Genomic DNA, 26,539 nt, shown 5'->3' with positions numbered 1-26,539 from the left:
AACCGTGGCTGTTTTCCTCATCGTTGAATTTTTTCAAACGCAATCCTGTTAGCCCATTTCTGATCTTGTTTTACTACTTGCTGAAAATGCAGCAATTCAGAGGGAGACACGTACATTTTATTGCATTCTAAATATGTTGAGGCAATTTTTATTGAAATTAGAGAGACCTAAACTCTAACGATTACTCAAACAATAGGTTTCTGGGAAAACAACAACAACAGCAAATGAACCATAAAATGCAGAAACCAGTTCTGAGAAGGAAAACTTCTATTTTCTATTGGCCTAATACCTTATCAACAGGAAAGGTTATAGATCACTAAAAAAAAAAAAATAAACAAATAAAGGGATTTTCCTCTTCAGAAGAAGGTGAGTTTTGGGCTCCTTCTGGTTACTTCTTCTTTCCTTTCTTCTTTTCCCGTGTGTCAGGAAGCAGCGTCTTCTTTTCTGTCTCCGCCCAACTTGCTGCTTCCTCCGCAGCCAGAGCTTCCAATCTTAGGCGCTCAGCTTCCAGCAACTTCTTTCTATACTCTTCCCGGACACTGAAGATCTTCTGCCGGGCTTCATCTAAGGAGTCCTATTCCAAAACAAAACCTCAAGCAATTAAGGTTTACTGATAAAGAGAGAAAAATTTTTTTTGAAAGCAATCCCTTTATCCCTCCCTTATGCCCATAGATTCATGTGGCAAATTACTGAGGCCAGATGAAAATTAGGTTATGGTCTCAAATGTCTATCAATACATGAAACACGAGAAGGCAACAAAGGGGTACAAGAGATTTTAACGGAACGGGGAATAAAAGCATCAGTAGGAGAAAAGAGAGAAAGGTGAAGAGATAGGTATGCGTTCAAATATAATCTATAAAACATGCAGCTCATTGTGTCCCTCACAGGAATTGTGCTAAGTTACTAGTTTCCCACATTGTTCTAGTCCCAATGAAACGTGTCTGAGCTATATTTGAAGAACTTTCAAATAATATCACCTAGCTCACTGGCTACCTTTCTTATTGTCAGTTTGGCTTTCATTCAAGGACACCAAACTGAATCTGAAATCACATCTGGTTCCCATTCTTACTCACCTCTACTCTCACCACCGGGATCAATTGATTCACTTGGTTTTCTGGACAATACATCCCACTGACGTTTCTTCTACTTCACTAGCTGCTCTGTATCAGTTGCCTTTGCTGATTTCTCCTTTTCCCCTTCATCTCTCTCTCTCTCTCTCTCTCTCTCTCTCTCTCTCTCTCTTTTTATTCCTTCATCTCTAAATGAGGGGATGGCCACATCTTAGATCTTAGGCCTCTTTCCTTGCTGATTTTATCTAGCCCCATTGCTTTAAATTCATTTCTCTACTGATGGGTCCCCCAAATTTTTTAATCTCCAGCCCAAACCTCTCTTCCAAATTCCGGAACTATATATGTAATTTCTATTCAGCATCTCCATGTGACTGTAATAGATATCCAAGAATTTTGTTTTTTTAAGTTTGTTTATTTTGAGAGAGAGCATGAGCAGGAGAGGGGCAGAGAGAGAGGGAGGGAGAGAGAGAATCCCAAGCAGGCCCTACACTGTCAACCTGGAGCTCAATGTGATGCTTGAACTCATGAATCATGAGATAATGACCTGAGTCGAAACCGAGAGTCAGACGCTTAACCAACCGAGCCACCCAGATGCCCCAAGAATGCTTTTTTTTTTGGTCCAATACATATATCAAAAAATGTCCCAAACTGAAATCTTTCTTTCCTCTCAAACCATCAGATTTGATGGCCTCTCAACCCTATCAGTTGTTTAAGTGAAAACCTCAGAGTATTTCCTGACTCTTCACTTTCTCTTATAATATACCAAGAATCCATCAGAAAATCCTGAGTCTACTTTCAAAATATATACAATATTCAATTGCTTTTCACTACCTCCACTCTGCAACTTGGTGTGAACCACTGTTATGTGTCCAATGCATCCGCCTCCTCACAGATTTATCTGCTGTTACATGTGCCCCATTCCATACTTGCTTGTTTTCCACACAATATTCAGAGTACTCCTTTTAAAACAGAAGTCCAGGGGCGCCTGGGTGGCTCAGTTGTTTAAGTGTCCACCTGCGGCTCAGGTCATCATCTCACGGTTCGTCAGTTCGAGCCTCGTGCCGGGGTTTGTGCTGACAGAACCTATTTCAAGTTCTGTGTCTCCCTCTCTCTCTGCCCCTCCCCCACTCATGTGTGTGTGCATGAGCGCACATGTCCCTGTCTTTGTCTCTCTCTCAAAAATAAATAAACATTAAAAAATAAAAAGTAAAATGGAAGTCAGATCATGTTACCCCTCTGCTCTTTAGAACCCTGTTGTGGTTCCATACATCCTTCCGAATAAACGCTAATGTCCTTCCAGTCTTTTGCAAGCCCTATGTGATTACCTTGTCTGTCCACTTCCCCCCAGTTCCTTTCTGACCTCCCCTCCCACTCATCTACCCCTGGCTCACTCTCCTCCAGGGGCACAGACCTCCTTGCTGTCCTGCCTCTAACGCACCAAGACCAAGTGTTCACTCCCCCGGGGCCTTTACTCCAGCCAGTATCTCTTCTGAATCACTGTGTTCTCGTAGTGTTCCACTTTTCTTTTTTTTCAACAAAAAAAGGACCTTAGGACCTTAGGACCTGAGCCGAAGTTGGATGCTTAACTGACTGAGCCACCCAGGCCCTCCCCACCCCCCCACCCCTGCCACAAAAAGGGTAATTTTCAAAGCTATAGGCAAGAACTGAGTTAATGACCTATTAATGACTGACTTAATGGCAACATTCTAGAAATGTCTAGAAATGGCTTCCCTGAAAACGTTCACAAATAAAGCAGTGATAACTAAGGGCCAATGTAGGTTTATGAAGAGGCTTTGGCTTTCTCATTTCACTTGCGTTTCTGATAGTATGGGTACAATTATGGTTCAACCTGTTGACGGTTTCCTGTTTCAAGAATGATACAATTAAAAACAGAAGGATGAACGAACTGATGCTAACCAGAAGAGAATCTTCTAGAGTAACTGTTTTGTCTTCATTGCTGAATTCTTCAAGAAATTTTGCCTGGTTTTGCAACTTGCAGAAGTTGAGTGGAGACTGCAGAAGAGCTAAATGTCAGAACCAGGCTCTTCTCCACGTTTTGGGTGGAAGCAAAGCACTGTATCTACCACAATAAAATCGGCTTTACTAAACCTACTGCATGAGATGATAGTGGTGCCATATTAAGAAGAAAGAAAAAATCATCTAAAGGGTTTAGTGTAAAGTAAGTTTAATATATATCCGTAACCTCTTGAGGATAGGCATGCTTTTCTCCCATCTGATGAGAAATGTCGTGCTGACGATGTTTCTATTAAGATAGCTTCAATCAAAACTAGGATTTTTGTACCTCACACTTAAAGAATGAGATCTGAATTAAAAACCATCCCAGTTGATATGTCTTCCCTTATGGCCTTCCCATCTACTGCATCTTCTTGTCTTTTAAACACAGAAAGAAACTAGCTGGTTGGCAATAATGAATTTCCCTTTTGTCTTATAATATTTTAATTTAAACTATTTTCTATACGATATGAATTGAATTTACATAATTTTAACATTCATTTATGGATTCACTGATTCATTTTTGAAACAAATTTCTGTGAAATAGACACCTCTTCCAGGTTTGGGGTATACAACAGTGAATCAAAGTTCCTGTTCACATATGATCTATATTCTACACAAGATATATTTAAAATGTGTGCATGTTATATACATATATATGTTATATATGAATATTATATATTTATATATGATAAAGAAATACTTCTAATATTTATAAATAATATGTATCAAATACATACCTTCCCATGCTAAACCATGGTAAATCCTTTAAAGAAAATAATAAGGCCAGAAACAGGTATACAAATCTTGAAGGATGCTAATTGAAAAATAATAGCTTAGAGAAGATCTCTCTAATAAAATGGCAATAGATGAAATATCGCAGAAAGTGAGGCTGTAAACCATTTGGCTGTCTAGGGGAAGAATATTCCAGGAAGAGGTGGGAGCAAGCCAAAGGCTCAGAGGTGGGAACATGTCTGGCTATTAGTGGAAAGGTGAGGTCAGTTTGGAAAAAAAAAACAAAAGAAGGAAAGCATATAGAATCAGAGAGAAAAAGATTAGAGGGGAAAGTGGACACTAGATTATAGAGAGCTCTAGACACCATAGTTAAGCCTTTATTTCTTAGTGGAAAATGAAGCCACTACAGGAGTGAGATAGTCCCACTCTCCATTTTAAAGATGTACTATGATCCGCACCAGCGCAGTTCATAAAGGGTTTGCAGTTGTTCTCCAGGCCTAGGGTAGCACTGCAGTGTGTATTAGCATGCTAGGGCTTTCGTAACAAAGTGCCACAGACTGGGTGGCTTAAGGAACAGTAATTTAATGTCTCAGGGTTACTGATGCTAGAAATTTGAAATCACGGTGTCAGCAAGATTAATTCTTTCACTGAAGTTGTATGTGACCATGTGACTAGCTTTGGCCAATGCAATGTGACAACGAAATGTAACTGTGAGAAGGACCCTCTGCTCAACTTCACTGGACCTGTAGCTACAAGGAGAAATACTCTTTTACTGTTTTCATCCAGCGGTTGCTAAACAAAGGCCTATGGAAAAATCTGGCTCATTGCCTAGTTTTCCAAATAGAATTTATTGAAACACACGTAGGCGTTATCTTTGACTGAATTTGTGGTAACAACGGCAGAGTTAAGTAGATACAACATATGGTCTGCAAAGGCAAAAATATTTACTATCTGGCCCTTTATAGAAAACAAGTTTGCCAACCCCTGTCTTAAACCACTGAGACACTGTGGCTGTCTGTTACCACAGGATAAAATAGTTTATCCTCATGGTTAGAGTCATTTTGGCTTCTAACAGAGATTCCATTGTAGAAGGACATGATGGAAGCAGTGAGATCAGTCAGGAGGCTATGGCAATAGAATAGAAAACACTGAATAGGACACTCTGAATAGAAAACACAGACCATTTGGACTATGGTGGTAGGGGTAGAGAGAATGAAAGGTGATTGAATTAGAGATATGTTTTCAAGATAATGTTGGCAAATGTCGATTATGGGTTAGATGAGGGAGGTAAGAGAAGTCAAGGATGTCTCCAAAGTCTGCACTCTGAGCAATGGAAAGACTACAATTGCCCTTCCTGGGTGGGGAATATTGATGGAGGAAATGTTCGGGCTGACATGAAAGAGAGGGCAAAAATGACAAGAATGATAGAATAATGGATTTGGAGAGGTTTGGTTTAAGATGCCTATTGGACAAACAAGAGAAGGTGTCAAAGAAGCATATTTCTCAGATCAGCTAGTGCTGGAAACAACATAGAGAACCTAATGTCACTGTGGCTGAAACGTTTAGAAAGTCTTGTAGCCATCAGTATCTTTGGGAGTGTGTGTGTGTGTGTGTGTGTGTGTGTGTGTGTGTGTGTGTTGTAGGAAAGAGGGAGGGAAAAAAAAGTCTTTATCCACTATAGTGGAAGTCAGCGATATATATTTATCAAATTTTCCCATTACTTGTATGATACTTCCATTTTTAATTAAACTTAGTCTTCTTCACTACGCTAATCCACCCCCCCCCCCTTTTATCATTTTGGACCTTGTCTAAATAAAGCAACTTTAGTTTTCTGCTAGGGTGGAGGGACAGTCACCTGGCTACAAAACATTGAGTTGATGATCTGCAAATGAACTACTTCTTAAATAGCTTCAAGCCAAGCAAAACCAACAGTCTTGTCTTCCTCCCACCTCACGTCCATTTCTTCATGTGGCTGATGCCACCAATTGCTGAGCCTTTTAGGGATTCTATGGAGCGAATTGGATTGATTGTTTAAGAGCTTTTCTACTGCCACCTTACAGTTTGGGTGCCTCAAGTCTATTAATATGTTCTTCATCCAGCTCTCTGTCAACTTCACAAGTATTTGGTCATTGTCTTCTTTCTCCTTCTTATTTTGTGGATAGATTCCCAATACTGCATCTTGGAGGGGTTTAAGGAAGTAAGTGAAATTAAATGTGTTTCACCAATTCTCCACCTTTTCTGAGGAGCTGACAACTAAATACTTTCAAAATGTCTTTCTACCCAGGTCCTACATGATTCTGTGGTATCTTTTCAACATTATAAGAGAATGTATCAACTCTGACCCATGGGTGTATGTTGAGACTCACCCGCATTTCCCCATACATCTCCAGGATTTTATCCTTTATTTTAAGCTGTTCCTCTTGCTCAATGTCTCGAATGCTGAGTACTCTGGTCCTATACTGTCGGAACTGGTGAACCTCTTCTGCCTTTTGCATTGCCTGCTGCTGGTTCAGATCCTCTGTTTGCAGCACAGGATCAGCGTCTCTTGTTTTTCTACAAAGACATCACAGGAGATGCATAAATCATTTTGGAACACTGCGATGAACTTTAGAATTCAAATAATTTAAATTCGTCTTGCCAGTGTGGTAGACTGAATCCAATAGAATATTAGCAATAGAAAGAATACACTGTTATTTTTTGATTGGCCACGCTCCATTTACTGGTTCACTAATATTTTAGGAAACAATTCTAGAGAAATACCAGTAAAATTCGATGCTCCATCTGATAAGGTGTTCGTGGGATTGGTGTTGGAAACTATGAGATTATTTTGGAGGCTTTCTTTTTAATTTATGCAGCTAAATAATGTTGAAATATTTTCAAACTTATAAGTATGCTTGAGTAACTATCTCTCTATTAATCCTATTGTCTTCTTCTTAATAAAATTGAACCTACTAAAAAATTAAATTAAATTAAATTAAATTAAACCTACTGAAATAATGCCAGCAGACCTAGTGGGAATTTTTTGTAGCTCAACTCCCCTTAATCAACTTGCAAACTAAAATGTTAAAGAAAATACTTAAATGCTTTTATGATTGACTTAATAAAAGATTTGCTAAATGGAAGATGTAAAACCACGTACATCTAGAAATTTGAATATACTGAAAATATATTAAGCATTTAATTTCAAATTTTCACTAGTTTAGTAACTGGTTATCCCTGTATCAAAAATTCTGTGAACAGAGATGTTTGCATTAATCGTGTCTATTAAAACTTACCGTACATATTGTGTTATGTCTACACATTCTAGTGCTTTTCGAATAAGTTGTGGAGACATTTCCAAAATTGTTGGGGATCGCGAACGAGGCCCTGTTGAAAAAATAAGTCCTAGATTTTCAAAAAAGAATAGATACTAATAGACAGTTACATCTCATTTTAGTTAAAAATACTATCTTCTGTTAAAGAAAAACAACCACCATTTTGGGCATCTGGGTGGCTTAGTCAGGTAAGCATCCAACTTAGGCTCAGGTCAGGATCTCACAGTTCAGAAGTTCGAGCCCCGGGTCAGGCTCTGTGCTGACAGCTCAGAGACTGGAGCCTGCTTCAGATTCTGTATCTCCCTCTCTCTCTGCCCTTCGGCCACTTGCTCTCTCTCTCTCTCTCTCTCTCTCAAAAATATATAAACATTAAAAAAAAAAAAAAACACTGATTGGACTTACTAATTTAATATTGTTTTAATGTGACTTTATTTTAATGTGACTCAATATGATGTTATTAAAATTTAATGATATTTCGTATTTGTCCTCTAGCTGGTGTTACTGTACTTACAGCAAAATGAAGGAGATGGGCAAAGTGCATATACTCTATAAGCAGAGTAACAGAATGTTATCATGACTGTAGTTAAGTGAAAGTAGAGACAAAAAGGAAAAGTCCTACTGTACTTCATTATAAACAAATTAAGTGACCCAATATTGAAAGCGCTTAGTCTAGGCTTGAAAGGTCTCATAAGCATTATGGGGGTGGAATGTAAAAATACTTAAGACATAGTACTCTAATTCAAGAAACTTGTAGATCCAGCGGAGTGGGTAACATACACCGAATGCAAATCAAGTTAGCAGGAGATCTCTACCCCAGGGACCCATACGTACCCACTAGAAGGTACTTAAACAAGAGACTTTAGAGTCTAAAATAGTAACCATTCAGCCTTCCCAGGACATTTCATCTCCTGTTTAAAAATTTCTGGAGTATAATTTACATGCCATCAAATTCCCCCATTTTAAAAGTGTAATTCAATATGTTTTAGTAAGTTTACGGAGTTGCACAACCAGCGCCAAAACCCAGTCTCAAAACATTTCCGCTCTCCATGCAGATCTCCTGGGCTTTTTACATCCCCTCTCCATTCTTACCTCAAGCCTTGGGCAGACATCCATGGACTCTGTCTCTACAGATCTGCCTTTCCTGGATATTCAATGTAACTAGGAATGGTAAAATGACATCTAACTTTTTAAAGAAACTGTCAAATTGTAGTGTTTTGGTTATTGTTAGCTTCAAAGAAATTCTGAAATCATGAAGTAAAAATCCTCCTCCCTGGTTCTTTATCAAAGTTATTTTGATCATTCTGGGTCTTTTGCATTTCCAAATAAGTTTTGAGATCGGGATGTTAAATTCTATAAAATGTCTACTAGAATTTTGATAGAGATTATACTGGATTTATAGATCAATTTGGGGAGAATTGCTATCTTACTATAGTGAGTCTTCTAGTCCAAAGCATGGACAGCCTCCCTCTTTAGATTTTTAAAAATTTCTATTAGTGATGTTTTGTAGTTTTCAGTAGACAAGTCTTGCACTTTTGTTAAATTTATTTCCATACATTTGTTACTGACATTACTGTGAATGAAGTTGTCTTAATTTACTTTTTTGATTGCTCATTGATAATATGTAGACATAAAAATAGTTTTTATATATTAATCTTGTATCTCGTATTTTTTTATTTAGTTGTATGCTTTCAGAGTTTAAATTTTTTTTAATTTTTTTAAGGTTTATTTATTTTTGAGAGAGAGAGAGACAGAGTGTGAGTGGGGGAGGAGCAGAGAGGGAGAGGGAGACACAGAATCTGAAGCAGGCTCCAGGCTCTGAGCTGTCAGCACAGAGCCCAACACAGGGCTCAAACTTGGGACCAGTGAGATCATGACCTAGGCTGAAGTCAGATGCTTAACCAACTGAGCCACCCAGCGCCCCTAAAATGTATTTTAATTAATTGTTTTCAGTTTATTATTGCTTTTTGGGAGAGGATATGTCAAATCCATGCAAGAGGTCTCATGCCCACTAATTTTGCTTTTTACATGTGGTTGCAATAGCCTTCAGAAATATTGTTAAAGTGCTTAATGTATAACAACTTGTTAAAAATTATCACTCATTCAGAAATATAATCTAATGTAAACCTTTAAAAACATTTTTAAAATAATATCCAAATTAAGTTTTCATTTTTTCAAAAACATAAAGACATGGTCCATGTGAGAAAACAGAATATTTCAACTCTACTCCATTATTAAAACTTAAATTCAATCAAGTTTTTTATTTTATAACATTAAATAAAACAATCCTGAGGAATTAACATTTTACAATATGTTTTTTTTTAGAAACCAGTAGCCAGGGGTGCCTGGGTGGCTCAGTCAGTTAAGTGTCTGACTTCAGCTCAGATCATGAGCTTGTGGTTCCTGAGTTCAAGTCCTGGATTGGTCTCTGTGCTAACAGCTCAGAGCCTGGAGTCTGCTTTCGATTCTGTGTCCCTGTCTCTCTGCCCCTTCCCCGCTCATGCTCTGTCTCTCTGTCTCTGTCTCTCTCCCAAAGAATGAATAAACATTTAAAAAAAAGAAAAGAAATCAGTGGCCAATAGTTTTTCTTTTTTCATTGTGATTGCTATGGTATCTAAAGTTCATTTGCTTTTCTTATGAACATACCTACTTATGCTGGGTATATTTTTGGCAGTTCAAACATGAGTGATTTCTATAAGACACCAACTCTGCTGACTTTGACTGGAAAGAAAATACTTTCTGATTAATTAGATGTTTGTGTTTTCTTACATCCTGCCAAGTAACATACATTTAAGCAGAAGAGGGTGTGGGAAAGGGACAGAAAGGATTAACTTTCATGTTCTACAAAACTCTGTTGTGTCAGAAAAGCGTATGAGAGTACTATGACAGTCTTGTACCTCTAAAATAGTACAGCCCAAAGTGTGTGTGTGTGTGTGTGTGTGTGTAGGTACCATCCTTTGCAAACTGAGTCTCTATGGGATAAGTTCTGAAAGTGAGAATATGTATTTAGAAATATCTTTATAGTAATTGGTCATCACTGGGTCATTTTATTACATTTTTCAAAAGATTCAGCTTCCAGCAGACTAGGGGAGAGGACTGACTTCATCATAGGTAGTCTGAGAATCTCTCCTTAAGACCTAGCGATTGTGATGGCCTGGCAAAAGATGTGGGAATAAAGACAGAGATCACCTGCAACCTCTGGAAGAGGAATTTTCTAGAGGCTCCCAGAGATCAAAGGGCATTTGAAAGCAATGTTTATACTCTTGACCTTGATGATGGCTTTGGTATTGAGGAAGAATGCGTAGGAGTAAAATAATGACATCATTTCCACGTCCTCTGAAATCATCTAAGTTACCTATTGCATGAAAATATACAGTGGCAAGAATAAAGTAGTTTTCTGGGAATCACAAGTATCTCCAGGTGTGTAGAGGCCAGATCACCCAAAGCTCTCATAGGATCTGTAATCTCTTATGGGTGATGCTTCCCCAGGAGGGAGGGCCAATATGACGGAGGCACCAACAGCAGAGGTGGCAACAACATACAGAGTTCCAGAGAACAGCTGGACAGCCAGACCCATGGCTCTCAAACAGGATTCCTTCTACTACCCCAGTACCTGGAGTACATGGCAGTGTTTCGGTGTTGTAAGATGTGCGGGAGACACAAAAGCACCCCTCTTCTCAGAGGGAGAGGGGCTCAAGTTTACTTGGTAGTGTGATTAAATTTATATTTTATTTTATATATATTTTCATATTATTATATTATACATATGTTATATTATTTATATTCAATAAGAATTATAATAAAACACATTTAAGAATGTTTTGGGGGAATTTTGCTTGAGGACAGGCTGCTTTGCCCTCAGTCGTCCACTCCTGCTCACATTTACCCTTCCTCCGTGTTTCCTGCCCTTTCCTTTCTGCCCCAAAGTACACTCTTTCATGGGGATGTGAACTTTAGTACAAAGGTATGAAACTCTGCCGGCCAAAAGTATGAAGACCTGAGAAGCAGGAGAGCCGACACTGACGCAGCCCTTCACAGCACTGGCCTGGGGCTCAGAGTGAAAAGTGAAAGCAGGGCGCCTGGGTGGCTCAGTTGGTTCAGCCTCTGACTCTTGATTTCAGCTCAGGTCATGATCTTGCAGTTAGTGGGTTCCTACCCCTCATCGGGCTCTGTGTCAGCAGTGCAGAGCCTGCTTGGAATTCTCTCTCTGCCTCTTCCCTGCTCTTCCTTGTGCATGCACTCTTTGTCTCTCTCTCTCTCTCTCTCTCTCTCTCTCTCTCAAAATAAATCAACTTTAAAAAATAAATGAAATCTCCACCACGCCTGTGGGACACAGTACCCAAGGCTGGTGTGAAGAATCATGATTACATTCAATTTTTGCAACTTAAAAAGTTACCTTATTAGCACATAAATAAACAGTTGACCTCAGAATTTAATTGTATTTTCATTCCACAGGTTTCTAATCGAGTGTGGGGAAAAATTTGCCTTCTGTTAGAGATCACAACGTGCGGAATTCCAAGAACTAGGGTTTGATTCACTACAAACTGTTTTGGCTTCCTGCCCTAGGGTGAGGCATTTATCAATCACATCAGTTTTGAGACAGAGATACCAGTATACGGTTTGTTTAGCTCATGGAGGCTCTAGTGAGATAATACATGCAAAACCACTCTACAAATTAAATGTTCATATAGAATGAGAAATATTATTCTAATAAGCTTTAGTGTTATGTCATGTATGTTATTATTTATTAAATGAGTGCTTGCTTTCAAAATATTGGCTCAAAAATCAAATCTTTTGTAACTATAATAAAACACCCTTTGAACTTTGGAATTTTCTTCTTCCCTATGGAAATACTTCAAGGACGTGTTTTAACCTTAAACAGTTTTTAATTTTAAGCTTCTCAGAGTGGTTTAGTCATTTGGAGAAGAGAACCATTTTTGGTGTTTCTGATGATGCATCCTTCCAAAATATCTTTCTCTCCTGCCTGGGTTCTGAATAAGTAGGGACATAAAGAGTAAGATTGTACTCCTGATACAGGTATGGTTGGAGGACGTAGCTTGATGTGAAAGGCCAAACATCCAGGGTCACAGAACTTTAGAGCCAGCTGACCCTTGCAGCCCCCTCAGTCATAGGTAGTGCTTCCAACTCAGGGACTAGCAGGGGATTCAGGACCCCCTATGAGCAGCCCAATTCATTGTTTCAACCATATGGGACATTAAGTCCTTTACCAACAGAAAGTCCAGGAGTTGCTTAGGGGAAATCCTTCCTCATGGAGGCCAGCATGGAAAGACCTTTCTCCTTAAAACCTTCAATCGAGGATTTACATTCATTTTATTTTTTATTTTCTTTAAAGTTAATTTATTTATTTTGAGAGAGCGAGCATGCCAACAAGAAAGGGGCAGAGAGAGCGGGAGAGAGAATCCTAAGCAGGCTCCTCACTGTCAGCACAGAGCCCAATGCAGGGCTGGAACTCAGGAAAACTGAGATCATGACCTAACCGAAATCAAGAGTCAGACGTTTGAATGGCTGAGCCACCCAGGTGCCCTGGATTTGCACTCATTTTAGTGAATAAATATGAATCTCCATTATACAGAAATGAACCAAATTAGTGTGGCTCGTACACCACTGAAACTTCCTCCCCTCCAGAATTTTAGAATCCAAATATTTAAAACTTGTTATAAAAGGTAAAAAGAAAATCTACCATGTAGCATATCACAGATTAACAAAAAGCGTCTGCGTTCAGTGACAATGGCATATGTGGTCACTGCAATTTTATTTTTAGTATTTGTAGACACAGAAAAATATACAAAAATACACCTGCTACTTTTGTTGGCCCACTTCTATCCCTAAGATAACTGGTTAGTAATGAGGTCCTTGAGCAGATTATCAGCTCTGACAAGCAAAATGAAGACCTATAAATCCAAAATACATAGTTTTCCATTTATCACCCTAGACATCACATGTGTTTGTGCCTGTTCCAGAATTTTTATTTCCAAGTATGTCTTTGTCTCACAAATGAGAATAATGCTTACTGATATTTTCCTTCCGCACCGTCTGTTCCTCCTTCCCTGCTGGAGACGTTCCTCCAATTTCGCTGCTCACCAGTTTTGACCAGTCCTTCAAGCCCCTGGTCATCTGCCACTTCTTCCACAGCATACTCCCCAACGGCGGGATATCTTTGCTCTCTGAACTCATGGAACCCTTTGCGTCTGGCTCTTTTATGGCACTTGAAGATGTTTCAACTACAACATGACATGTGCATTACTGAAAAAAAAAAAAGCTTGCATTCTATGAAATCATATCCAAAAAGTAACCGGGCTAGTGGGAGCACAGATTTGGAGCAGACATGAAATATTTGTCACCTCTAAGGAGCACTAGCAAACAGCAATCATTGGTCCCTCAGAAAACATTGTGGATGGCCCAGGCAGGCAGCCCATGTGTCCGGAAGCTGTCTCAGGATATGAAAAGATTACATAAGAATAGAGGCTTTTTGGAGGTGAGACATTACAAATGGAAATGGGATCTCTGAACCACTGGGGCCACTGCTACCCTGGGCCCTGGAGGAAATACAACCTACCTTGTATGAGAAATGTATGTGAATGGGATTCTCATCTCTGGAGAGGGGAGCCCTGTGTATAGGTACTTGTCTAAAGTTATCTTAAAATAGAGCAGAGAAGAGCTATTGCTTGTGAAGCAGGAAAGTTTTTCCTTCATGCCATAATTCTACTCTCACTTTTCTAGATCTTTATGCCTAGGAAAAACCATGTAAAACCTACCCCAATTCCACAGCATACAGATATTTCCCTCCTATTTATGAATTGCAGATAATTTAATTGACATTATATTCCTCTTTGAATAAAAGGTGATGATAGGTTAATGCTCAAAACCTGGGAGAAATGTTGAAATAAGTACATTTAAAAATAATAAAATTGGTATACCCCTAGAGCAAAACTGATCAAGAAAAAAGAGATCAAAATAAAATTTATTCCAGGAAGTTTAACTTAGATGAAGTAGACAAATCTCTTATAAAACACAACTTACTAAGCCTGACACAAGAAGCAGTGGAACGGCTTAACAGTGAGGAGTTTAAAGTGTATACTGTCTGAGTCCAAATATTAGAAGTTCAAGAACAGACGAAAGCAATACATGGTAACAGAGGTCAGACAAGGAGTTACCCTGAGGGAGGAAATGGCTGAGGGAAGGGAAAGAGAAAGACTCTGGGTATGTATTTTTGTGTTTTAGATCTTGATCTGAATGGTCGTTCCTGAGTGTATCTGTACGTAAAAATGCATCAAGCTATACAATAAATATTTATGCCTTAACTGCAGGTATGTTGTAGGACAAGTTCAGGCTCCTCGGAACCTTGTTCTCTACTAGGCCTTGTCCTTGGCTCGAATCCTAGTTTTAGCAAAGAATCCTGTTAGACTAATTTATCAAGAATCACATTCCCCTACCCCACACCACCCCTGCTTTGATATCCAATCCAGTTCCTCTCTTTTTCCACCCTCCTAACCATACCTAACCAAGTTTTTCTGAGTAACTTCCCACCCACTCCCTGCCTATGTGCTATGAATCCTCATTTGTCCCTGTTGTATTCAAAGTTGAATTCAACCTCTCTCTCCTACTACAACAGTCTTGACTCCTATTACAAGTCTTGAATGATCTCCCTTGCCATTTTTAACAAGCATCCAGCGCAACATTTTTTCTTTTACATATAATTTAATACAATGCTTAAAAAATAACAAAATCTAATTAAACAATACAATTTAAAATAATAAAATCATAAAATCATAATAAAACCTATCCACCTTTGTACTGTTAATAGGACATGAGACTTTAACCCTTAGGAAAGGGAGTACTTTAGCAGTTAGAAATATTTCAAATCCCAACTCCGTCACGTTTTAGATGTGTGACTTAGGAGCAGTTCCGGGACTCTGAGCATCGGTCTCTTTGTCTATAAAATGGGAATAGCAGGGTCTACCTCACGGTTGCTGTAAGTTAAAATGAGATAAACAAAAAGTGATGTGAGGAATGCGCATCCCAAGAAAACAAAATCAGGATGATATTTGTTATTCCTACTCCTTATATGAAAAGTTAAGAGGCGTTATTATCTTTATAACAATTATTGAATTATACTCCTGTAGATGTGACCATGGAAAGCGTGATTTGGGATGTGAATGCGGTCAGCCTCCCTGGGTGTCCCAGTGAGGTTGTAATGGGCCAGCCAGGTTTTTGTGAGAAGGCACTCAGGGTCATGGGGAGCTGTTTGCAAGCTGGCTGTGTCTCTGGGTATCTTATGAATTTAACAAATTACAGAGCAAATTACTCTGGGCCTGTGTTCTTATTGGTAAGTTGAAAATAACATTACAGATCAGTGGATTGATGTCTTAACTGGAATAATTAATATTTTCAGTTTCAGGCCCACGGCAATCACTCAATAAAGGCAGTCTGTTTTATGTTATTGCTATTATTTATAGTTATTATTACTAGAAAGGAGCCAGAGTAACAGCAGCAGGCCTGCCTTCAAGTTTACACACTGCTACCTTTGAACTATGTTGCATTCTTATTTCTGGTTTCATCTCTTGTTTGTTTGTTTGAGAGAGAGAGAGAGAGAGAGAGAGAGAGAGAGAGGAGGGAGGGAGTGCATGTGAGCTGGGGAGGGGCAGAGGGAGAGGAAGAGAGAGAATCCCAAGAAGGCTCCACGCTCAGCACAAAGCCGGACGCAGGGCTCTATCTCACTACCCTGGCATCCTGGCCCAAGTGGAAATCAAGAATGGGACGCTTGACCAATGAGCCACCCAGATGCCCCTGGTTTCATCTTTTCTGAAATGGAGAAAACCGTATCTACTTGGGGGGAAAACTAAACATCTGCTAGGCAAAGAGAAAATGTTCCAGGACCTGTTTTCCTACAGGATTGTACGTAACTCTTCACAATCCTGTAGGCAAACAGCTTCTCCAATGCTTTCTTTTTACCCAGGATGATGCCCTGAGTATCTTTTAAGAGGTGCAAGGAGCAGTCTTGTGCTCTGAGGTCGTGGGGGGCAGAGTTCACTGACCGTCCTCTGGTGCTTTAGTTGGCACACTCTCAGCATCCGGAATTTTCCTAATGAACCGGCTGAGGTAATGCAGGCGAGCCTGGGAAGCCTAAAGAACAAACACTATCAACAAACAGTATAGGCAACAACATCTTAACAGTACCTGAAACATGTACCACTTCAGCAGTTTGAACTAGTGTATTATTATCAAATACACTCCAATTCTAAGCCATCCGTAATTTTGACGGTTATTTTTGAGAACTAGGGAAGCAGCAGTCCTAAAGCAAATACACTAGTCATGCAGTCTTAGATCTAGCTGTTCCTGAACCTTTTTTTATCTGGCTTAATAAACCTGAGTTGGGACATGAAACACATACAAGTAATAATGGCTCACTATAGCAATGGTTCTTACATAAAATACAGTGAGGGGAAACCATGAAGTATGTATATCCCACAAGGGGAAGCGATGCTGTTTATCTAGTCAAGGATGTTCAAAGAACATGAAAGGACATATTAAACATTTTTATGCTTTCTTACTTGGAGTGTGAAGGACAGACATGGTTATGGCCCACACTGTGGAAGGATGAGGGAACCCACGGTTTGGGCCAATAAGTGGCACCATTATGCGCTTTGCCTTTGCGCCTCATCTGGTACCAGTCATCTGCGCAACGTTTCACGATTTGTTCAGATGTGGTCTTAACATTTAGTTAGTCAGTGTCTAACAAAATCCCAGATATCACTCCTAAAGGAAAGACTGTGTGGTTTCACCATCGTGGCTCTCCCTTCAGACCAACGCCTGGGAGTGGAAAGGTAAAGAACAACTTTTCAAACTCGAGTGACCTTGATAGCCCTTCCAGGCTCAGTCATCTCCCAGGCTTGCTTCATGGCTCGGATTTCATCTGCTCGTTCGGTATCTTTTTTCACTTCGAAACTGTCTGCTTCGTTGTGCTCGGTGACCAGCCTCAAAATCCAGTAGGGTTTATTTGGGTCTTCTTGTTGAGGGTGAAAAGTGGATATCTGATAAATAACGTACAAACCTTTGGGTCAGGTGTTTTGCTCCATTCAAAGGGTTTGAATTTTACCTTATGATCCATAATTTCACTACTAAGTATTTACCAAGAGAAATGAAAACACATGTTCACAGAAATACTTGGAGAACATTCATTACACCTTACTCTTAAGAGCCAAAAGAGGAAACAATATAAATGTCTACCAATTGGTGAATAAATGATCATCTATCCATATGATTGAATACTATTTAATATTGAAAAGTAATTGGGGCGTCTGGGTGGCTCAGTTGGTTAAGCATCCGACTTTGGCTCTAGTCATGATCTCATGGTTTGTGAGTTCGAGTCCCGCATCGGGCTCTGTGCTCCAGCCAGAGCCTGGAGCCTCCTTCAGATTCTGTGTCTCCTTCTCTCTGCCCCTCCCCCACTTGCACTCTGTCTCTCTCTCTCTCAAAAATAAATAAACATTACATTTTTTTAAAAGAAGTAATAAACTACAGAAGTATACCACAATGTAGAGGAATCTCACAGATAGACATCATACTGAGATAAAGGAGCTGAGCAAAAGAGAATACATTTTGCATGACTCATGTGTATGAAAATAATGGAACAGTCAAAACTGCTCCCTGGGGTAAGGTACGAAGATGACAGAATCCATTGCGAAGAGGTTTGAGGGATTCCCAAATTATGGAAATGGCCTGTACTTTATTCCTTGATAGAGATGCGGATGTGGATTACAGGGTGAATACACTTGTCAACATTCATTGAATTGTACATTTAAAATGACTGCATTTCACTGCATGCAAAGTTTACATAAAAGCTGTAAACAAAACAAAACAAAACAAAACAAAACAAAACAAAACAAAAGAAATTACATTGAGGGTTACCTAGTATCTCTTTCTAAAACATGAGGGATGGTAGATCATTTCCAGGGGGGAATATATGGAAAGTTAACTTTTTGATATTTATGAAATCATTATGAAAGTTAACATTTTGGTATTTCATAGGATCATTTTCATGAACCATAGGCTGAGAGCAGATCGACATAGGGCTTGAAATGTCTAGACAAGTGAGCCTCATTGGTGAGGGTCTGGTAGGGTGAGAGGCTTGAATCTAACATGGTTACTAACACTTTACATATGACTGAGACAATGTCAGTTACCCAGGTTAAATGATACACGGGGGAAACAGGGATCAGTAGGGTCACTGAATAAAGTTTTTGTGGGCAGTTTGCTTTCAATCTTACCAAAAAGATCTTGCTTTCTACAACATTCCCCTAATATTTGGATGAGAACCTAAATCTCACAATTGGAAATTCTTTTATTTCTTTCTTTTACACCACAGTACAAAGGATTTTACCGTCTTTTATATTACTTGATAAATGAGTTTATCAGAAACTTCTCTGGGATCAGGAAAGGGAGTATTATGAAATATTAAGGGGTGGGGGACACATGTCTTATAAATAAGTTTATGGATTGAGTTAAGCTCATTTGTTTAAAACTTCAATAGCGGGGCGCCTGGGTGGCGCAGTCGGTTAAGCGTCCGACTTCAGCCAGGTCACGATCTCGCGGTCCGTGAGTTCGAGCCCCGCGTCGGGCTCTGGGCTGATGGCTCGGAGCCTGGAGCCTGTTTCCGATTCTGTGTCTCCCTCTCTCTCTGCCCCTCCCCCGTTCATGCTCTGTCTCTCTCTGTCCCAAAAATAAATAAAAAACGTTGAAAAAAAAAAAATTAAAACTTCAATAGCTTATTTTGTTGATGATACGAATATTTTCTCAGTGAGTTCAAATAATTGAAACACTGAATTATAAATTGAAGCTACGTTTAGAAAAGTTAACACACAGCATTGTCTTGAAGCTTCAAGGGAAAAAAGTGGTTAACTAAAACCACTTCACCTCTGTTTTTTAAACAAACAACGTTAAAATAAGCTAATTTTATTAAATTTTTAAAAATATTTATTTATTTTTGGGAGAGTGCAAGGAGCAGAGGGGCACAGAGATGGGGACAAAGGATCTGAAGTGAGCTCTGTGCTGATTGGCTGATAGGCTGACAGCAGCCAGCTAATGTGGGGCTTGAACTCAGGAACGGTGAGATCATGACCTGAGCCAGTCAGATACTCAACTGACTGAGACACCCAGGTGCTCCCAAATAAGCTAATCTTAAATAGAAACTGTACCTGGTCCTCTTATATTTCAAATATAATAATCCCTTTATAGAGAAACTTCCCCTTTTCCCTATCCATTTAGATATTGCAATAAAAGGCACATTTGGATTGGAAAATGTAGCTAGTGAAAAAGTAAGTAAGGTAAATTTAAGAAATTAGCTTTTCCACATGAAATAAAATCAATGATCAAATAAATTCGACACGATCATGGTGACTAAGGTGAAAACACCAAGTATAATATAAAAGTTTCCAGTTTCTGGTTTGGCACATATACTAATACATTTTCAAACAGGAAACATTATAACTGCAGTGTCTACTAAAACCGACTAGCACAATATTAAGATTTCTAAAGCTTAGTTATTAATGTCTTAAAACGTAATTCCCATATGAATTCTGTAACCAAGCGTGCACTTTTTGCTGTGCAAGCTAAGCCAAGCACCATCTTTCTTTCCCAGGATTTCCCAGAATTCATGCGTATCTCAAAGTTAACTCAGACCAGATCCCACAATTCCTTCCTAAATGGTAGATCTTCTGAAGAAGCTTTTCAGTTTCCAGAATATATGCATATATTCATTACAATTTCAAACAGAATGGAAGGCCACCGTCCATGTCAGTTTTTAGTTTTATACAATCTTCAATTTTCTGCAGAATTGCTTTTTCTTGACTTCATATTTTTGCAAACTTTTTAATTTCTTCTTCAGTTCTTTTTATGCACCTCAACCCTTCCAACTGCTCTGATTCAGCTTCTCATTTTAACTGTCATCTAGAGGTATCTTTTCACACGATATAGGGCTAAATCTAAAGTAAGTGTCCCAGGGCACCTGGGTGGCTCAGTTGGCTGAATGACTGAGTCTTGATTTCGGCTCAGGTGATGGTCTCATGGTTGTGAGATCGACTCCCGTGTTGGTTTCTGCACTGACAGTGCGGAATCTGCTTGGGATTCTCCCTTTCCCTTTCTGCCCCTTCCGTTCCTCACTCTCTCAAAATAATTAACCTTAAAAAAAAAAAAAATTCTCTCTCCCTCTGACGCTCCCTCTCTCTTTCAAAAAAATAAAATAAAATAGGTTGCAGGAAGTAAAAAATCATCAAGTACTATATGGACTTCTGTATCTGTAGCACCGTTTATGATATTAAACAGTTTGGTTTTCTAGCTTGTGTATGTTGTGGTGTTTTTCACATTTGTCTTATAATTTCCAATGCCTAGGGACACTACTATGCGTGCTAAGGGAACATCTGGCCAAAGACGTTTAGGTGACGTTTATGCTCGGACAGTGCTCATACCTATGAGTTACTCAGAAACAAGCCACCTTGAAGAAGATCGTTTCCCAAATGCACACTCGGCAAAGTGGCCTGGAGCAGCAGATGTGGCTGAAATGGCCTGCCACACTTTATAACGATAGCTGCCCAAATCGTGAGAGCTGACTCCAGGAAAATGAGCGTCGTTTCTGCACACAAAAGCCTTTGGCACAATCCCCTGTTTATCACGGCCCTTAACTGCAGCCACCTCAGGACGCGCAGGATTTCTGCCTCTTCCAATCGTTAGTGCATTTTCCATTCTAATCTTCAACGTATTTTCCCACAGCTGACTCATAAAATGCATGGCTCCGGCTCATTTTGACTGCTTTAACTGTGACATTTTGTGAAAACATAAGTGATACGAATTTTTGATGAAGTTCCTCACATTCATCCGGGGTCCTGTGAATTAACCCCCACAGGAAAGCTCATACAGCACCAGTGTTTACACCTCAAATGCAGTCATAGAGCTTCTAAGTAAGTTCGACTAATTTTTGAAGTATCTAAAAGTGCCCCTCTACCATCAGTGGTGAGAATTTGGATACCTCTTCCTTTCACTGGATTCAGGTAGCCAATTAAGGCCTGAAGGGCACCATTCTTGTCCCCATTGTAATAAATATGGACTAATTCTTTCCATGGAAGCCATTTGTCCTCCCTCGGGAAATTCTAGTAGAAGAAAAGTCCGTTCTTCAACTCTCTTAATGCAGAGTTTTGGGTCAGTTGTTCTTAATGTTTGAACTAAACCCGGGTTCTGTCATTAACACTCACCCTTGCAATCTTCTCTTGCTGAGTAGATGAATTCTTCTTCTCTTCTGCTTTTTTGCCTTTGCCATAGCCCACTCAGCTTTAATCACCTGTTTTTGTTCTTCTGACTCTTCTGACTGAATGATACTTTGATTTGGGGGTAAGCCCTCCATATAACCAGCTGTCAAGCTTCTATGCCTTCAGTGGGATAAGAGAGCAAGTTAGCAGTACTTTGTTTAGTAGAAACTGGACGAATGTCAGCTGTCCCAGTGGGGCTTGAAGACTTTTCCATGGAGTATAAAGAAGATTCTGAGCACAGTTTCTTGTTAGGATGTCAGGACCTGGAGAAAACCAGATTTTTCTTCTCCAATGTTTTGTCTTCAATTTCTGATTCATCCTAGACATGTTTATGTTCGTTTTTTTGAGGCATTTTCCCCTCAGCATGTGAAGTATGAATTAACATGATTTGACAAAAATTGGAATGACTTCAAATTTTGTGGTTATACTATTTGTGTAATAAAAGGCTTTACTCATCATGACTCTTCTTTTCTGGAAAACTATTTTCTGCCGATTGAGCACTGTATCTTCTCAGAGATTTTTAACCAGCTGCCAACTGATACTTTTTAAAATATCCTAGAACTCAGCTTACCTTGAGCTAAATGTGAAATCATTTCATTCTGATTGCCCAAAACAGCTTCTGAAACAAACTTCAAAGTACTTTTAAAAATAGGACATACAGATGCTCCCTTCTGTAAGTCCCTTGGGAGAAGAAGTGCTAAGTTTCCAAATTCCAATATATAGATTGGGGGTGCTTAAAGAGTCACAGGGCTTACCACAACAATCTGCTTCACTTTGGGCCCGTTTACATCTTATTTTGCTTGTATGAAAACCCTCTTTGTAGACCGATGTGACTTGTCCTGCGAGTACAAGAAATGCAGCTGCTTGCTTCTCGGCTTCCCAGGGGACTTCTTGCGTCACGGTTTGTAGGTTGCAACCTCTCCAGCAACAATGGTGGCTTGCCTGTTTCCAGCACTAGCATTGACAGGGGCCATTGTGCGGCAGCTGAGTCCCCATGAAAGTAAGAGCACCAGCCCGGGGGCCACGTGGTCATTTCCATTCCAACCCCCGCAGAGGTCAGGTTAAGCTTCTTTACTTCACAGTGTTTCCAAGAGTAGACTCCAATTAAGAAATTAAATCTTGGCAATGCAAGTGGACAGGATTTTCCACTACTGGAGTGTAGGACAGCTGACCCTTATCTCTTCTAGTTTGTTAATTTTCCTTTATTGTCCTTTACTGGTGGTCTCAACATCCTTCCTCTTCAGTTGATTCATTTGCAAACTTGAGAGATAACCTTTGTTCCTTCTTGTTCCTGACCCCCATCATGGGATTAAGAACTACATACACTGTTTCCTTGATAGTTCTTTTTGGTCCTCTGCTTCTTTCTTACCTGTACCTGCTATACCTTGCCCTCGCTTGCCTAGACTACTGCAGTACTTTGTTGAATGATTTTCTCCATCTCTAGTCTTTTCCCTTTAAAAGTATACCTTTAAAAGCCACCAGGGTACCTGAAATGTAAATCTGATCATGTCAATACATTTTTTTTACCCCCCACCTTCCCCCGTCCTACGTCTACCCTGGCTTAACTTACGCAGTGATCACCAAAGTCGGGAAGATTTTGTCCTCATAGGTATTTTGAGTTCAGTGCTTTTAAATAACCTGAATTTGAGTATATTTAGGCCTGTGCTTGTATTTCTCAACTTTGTCCCACAACCTCTTCCTTACCCCTAATCATTGTAATTACCTAACTGGCCCTGAAGGAATTTGGAATCGTGACCTCTGGGCTGTAGACAGAGTCCCAGCCTCCTAATCAAAATTAAAGGCCCTCCCCCTTCTGACCCTTACTTACCCCTCTAGCCCCATCTCTCAAACTTTAATGCTAAAGGAAAAAAAAAAAAGGCAGATTGTGTTAGATTTCACCTTAGAAGTCTTTGCTCATTGACTCAGGTCAGGATTTCGCTGCTTTAGGAGAAAGAGGCCAGAATAAGTACAATATCTACCATTAAAACCTCTGTTTACCTTCGGTCTCCTCCATTAGACTGTAAGTTCTTTGAAGGTAGGGACTGTGTAATATTAATATTAGAAGCCCAATGCCCCAAAGCAGTGTCTTACAGACACACATGTCTTAAAAGTTTGATTAATGATATTTGATACTAAACTAGGGCAAGCAGCTTGCAGAAGGTGTCCAAGGAATTTCCTTAATTTATCTAGTCAGTTGCTAGAATCAAGGAGATGGAATTTTTCAGTTTTGACCTCAGGAGAGATAGTCAAGTAGGGACCCAATGAATCTACATTTACTAAGTGACTCCAATAAAAAAAAAAAAAAAGGGGGGGGGGCGCCTGGGTGGCTCAGTCGGTTGAGTATCCGACTTCGGCTCAGGTCACGATCTCACTGTTCGTGAGTTCGAGCCCTGCGTCGGGCTCTGTGCTGACTGCTCAGAGCCTGGAGCCTGTTTCGGATTCTGTGTCTCCCTCTCTCTCTGACCCTCCCCCGTTCATGCTCTGTCTCTCCCTGTCTCAAAAATAAATAAAACGTTAAAAAAAAAAAAAATGCATCACACCCACCTGAGGCTCAAAGCGAGGTGCTTGTTTTTCTTTGGCTAACTTTTCTTTCTCCGAGGACCTCTCTTTGCCTTTTCTTGTTTTGGAAGTTCCTGAAGATTTTTGCCCCTCACTAATAGTATGGGAATCTGGGCTTCCTAAGGTAATTAATTCCTCATGTTTCTCTCCATGAACTAGAGAGACATAAAAAAGAAAACCAGTGAGTCATAACAATAAAATCATGTCATATAGGAAAAGGGGAGCAAGTCAGGGAAGAGTTGCTAATTTAAGAGGCTTGGATTTCTTTTCTTTTTTAAAACAAATATTTTATAAAGATCTATGTGATTCTCTTTTACAAAATCAAGAGGTAATTCACATGCCACACACTCACCATTTGAAGTGTGTAAATCAGTAGGTTTTGATTTAATTGTAAGGTTATGCAAAAATTATCACCATCTAATTTGTTTCCAATCTGGATGCATTCAGTTCATTTTGTTGCCTAATTTCCTTGGCTAGGATCTCCATTATAATATTGAATTCATTTATCTCTGCTATAATATGTATTATTCTCTTCCCTCTGCTTTCTCCAAGCAGGGTGTGAAGGGTTTTTTGCCTTATGTGCTATTAATTCTTTCTAACAACTAAATATCCAAGTGGCAGAGGGAGAAATAACATTTGTTGAATCCCTACAATGTTTCTTTCTTTTTTAATTCTCAAACCACCCCAACAGGGCAGATTCAGAGAGGCAATGAATTTTCTTACGTTCCCCCAAGTGGTTGGAATTCAAATATGAGTTCCAAAGACATGTCAGCCCCTTTCAAAACTGGAGTCTTGTAAGTGGTAAGTGATCCCGTTAGCAAAGTAAAATAGTAATTGTCAGAACCCAGCTCTTATCGATTGCTTAGTGCTGGTTATTAGCTACTTGCAAATAAGGGCAGATCATCCTGTATGACTGCAAACTGACTATAAGTAACCCAAGTTCACAAGCGGGCGACTGATCTTTCTGCCAACAATCCTAGCTGCTGAGAAATGTTGCACTAGGGAAAAATTCTTCGGTCATATAATCAAAGGGCACGGAGGTAAATTGTGGATCAGCCACTGGATAGGTTAAATTTGGCAGGTTTATTACATTCTTTGATTTTGTTTCCTCCTCCATATAATGGAGATATTAATTCCATGCCCACAGGGCTTAAAACTAATCAGTATAGGTGGGCGCCTGGGTGGCTCAGTTGGTTAAGGGTCCGACTTGGGCTCAGGTCATGATCTCACAGCTTGTGAGTTCAAGCCCTGTCTTGAGCTCTGTGCTGGCAGCTGTAGCCTGGAGCCTGCTTCAGATTCTGTGTCTCACTCTCTGCCCCTCCCCCACTTGCGCGCGCGTGTTCTCTCTCTCTCTCTCTCTCTCTCTCTCGGGGGCGGGGGGGAATAAATAAACATTAAAAAAGTAATCAATATAGGGCATTTAAAATAAGATAGAATCTGGTATCATACACACTGGGTTTCTAAGATATTAACAAATGTCAGCTGAAATTGAATCTCAAACTGCCCCATTAAGTATTTCTGGGGCTCCATTTTTCTTACTACTCATAGGTCTTAGTGTTTGAATCATATATTTAGGTGTATTTGATTCCTTTCAAAGTAACATATGCTAATATTCAAGTTTATGTATGTAAACACATAATACAGTATCAGGCAAACAACAGGTGCACTCTTCCTTTACATTTTAAAATATAGAGTAAAATAATTTCTCTACTCTTTAATGTCATATAGTATAGTAACATTTTTTCCAATTAATTACAAGTTCTCCAAAGGCCAGAATATCATTATATACTTCATTATTTTTAATGTTTATTTTTGAGTTAGAGAGTGAGTGATCCCTAGTTGGGGAGGGGCAGAGAGAGAGAGAGAGAGAGAGGATCTGAAGTGGGCTCTGTCCTTACAGCAGGGAGCCCAATGTGGGGCTCCATCTCAGGACCAGGAGATCATGACCTGAGCCGAAATCCGACACTCAACTGACTGAGCCACTCAAGTGCCCCTATATATTTCCTTTTGATCCCGAATTTCACCTAGTATGATTCTAAGCTCATTGTATGTATTCATTATCACATTGTTTAAGTTTAATATATAAAACTTTATAGGGAAACTATGTGTTGAGGGTATGTGTATCAGTAAGGTGCAAGAATAAATGTCCTCCTGATTCAAACACCATGAAAAATGTGACATCATATTGTATATTCCTGTAATTAGAAGAGCTCTAGAATAAATGACAATCAGAATAAACTAATATACTCCTTGCAGAGAGGAAGCAGCAGTATCTGTTGATGAAATGAACTTGAAAAGACCTTTAGCATTATGGCTTTAATTTTCCTCCTACATTATCTTACATTTATCCAGGATGTAGCAAATAGAAATTTTCAGTGGATACTAAGACATAAAAATTACGGAAATGTATTTTTTATGATTAAAGTTCAGTGCTTTGATTTATGTATCCAGGAACTAAAAACTGGCTGGGATTTTAACATTAACATAATTTCTAAGCTAGAATACTTGTTCAGGATAAGGTATACATTTACCG

At 39.4% G+C, this 26,539-nt stretch overlaps 1 protein-coding gene and 1 pseudogene across 6 annotated transcripts in view; both read right to left on the bottom strand.

Annotated features, from left to right (window-relative positions):
• Positions 1 to 249: 249 nt before the first annotated feature.
• The window catches only part of ADGB (androglobin), a 167,656-nt gene continuing 141,366 nt past the window's right edge, over positions 250 to 26,539 (bottom strand). For 5 of the 6 annotated variants that reach the window (XM_060616851.3, XM_060616854.3, XM_060616855.3 and 2 more), the window contains 7 exons: positions 23,992 to 24,161; positions 17,005 to 17,181; positions 16,186 to 16,273; positions 13,162 to 13,371; positions 7,094 to 7,184; positions 6,185 to 6,371; positions 250 to 574 (listed from right to left, as the gene is read on the bottom strand). In XM_060616851.3, coding sequence (XP_060472834.2) covers positions 389 to 574; positions 6,185 to 6,371; positions 7,094 to 7,184; positions 13,162 to 13,371; positions 16,186 to 16,273; positions 17,005 to 17,181; positions 23,992 to 24,161 — 1,109 coding nt within the window. In that variant the 3' untranslated portion in view covers positions 250 to 388. Of the gene's footprint in view, positions 575 to 6,184; positions 6,372 to 7,093; positions 7,185 to 13,161; positions 13,394 to 16,185; positions 16,274 to 17,004; positions 17,182 to 23,991; positions 24,162 to 26,539 lie in introns of those variants that run through there. The other variant, XM_060616856.3, reaches the window with a different exon arrangement.
• LOC132666540 (calcium-independent phospholipase A2-gamma pseudogene) lies at positions 19,906 to 22,421 on the bottom strand (annotated as a pseudogene).

This window comes from Panthera onca, chromosome B2 (assembly GCF_046562875.1).
Source record: "Panthera onca isolate mPanOnc1 chromosome B2, mPanOnc1 haplotype 2, whole genome shotgun sequence".
NCBI classification, from domain to species: Eukaryota; Metazoa; Chordata; class Mammalia; order Carnivora; family Felidae; genus Panthera; species Panthera onca.
This window is presented reverse-complemented; position numbering and strand designations above follow the sequence as displayed.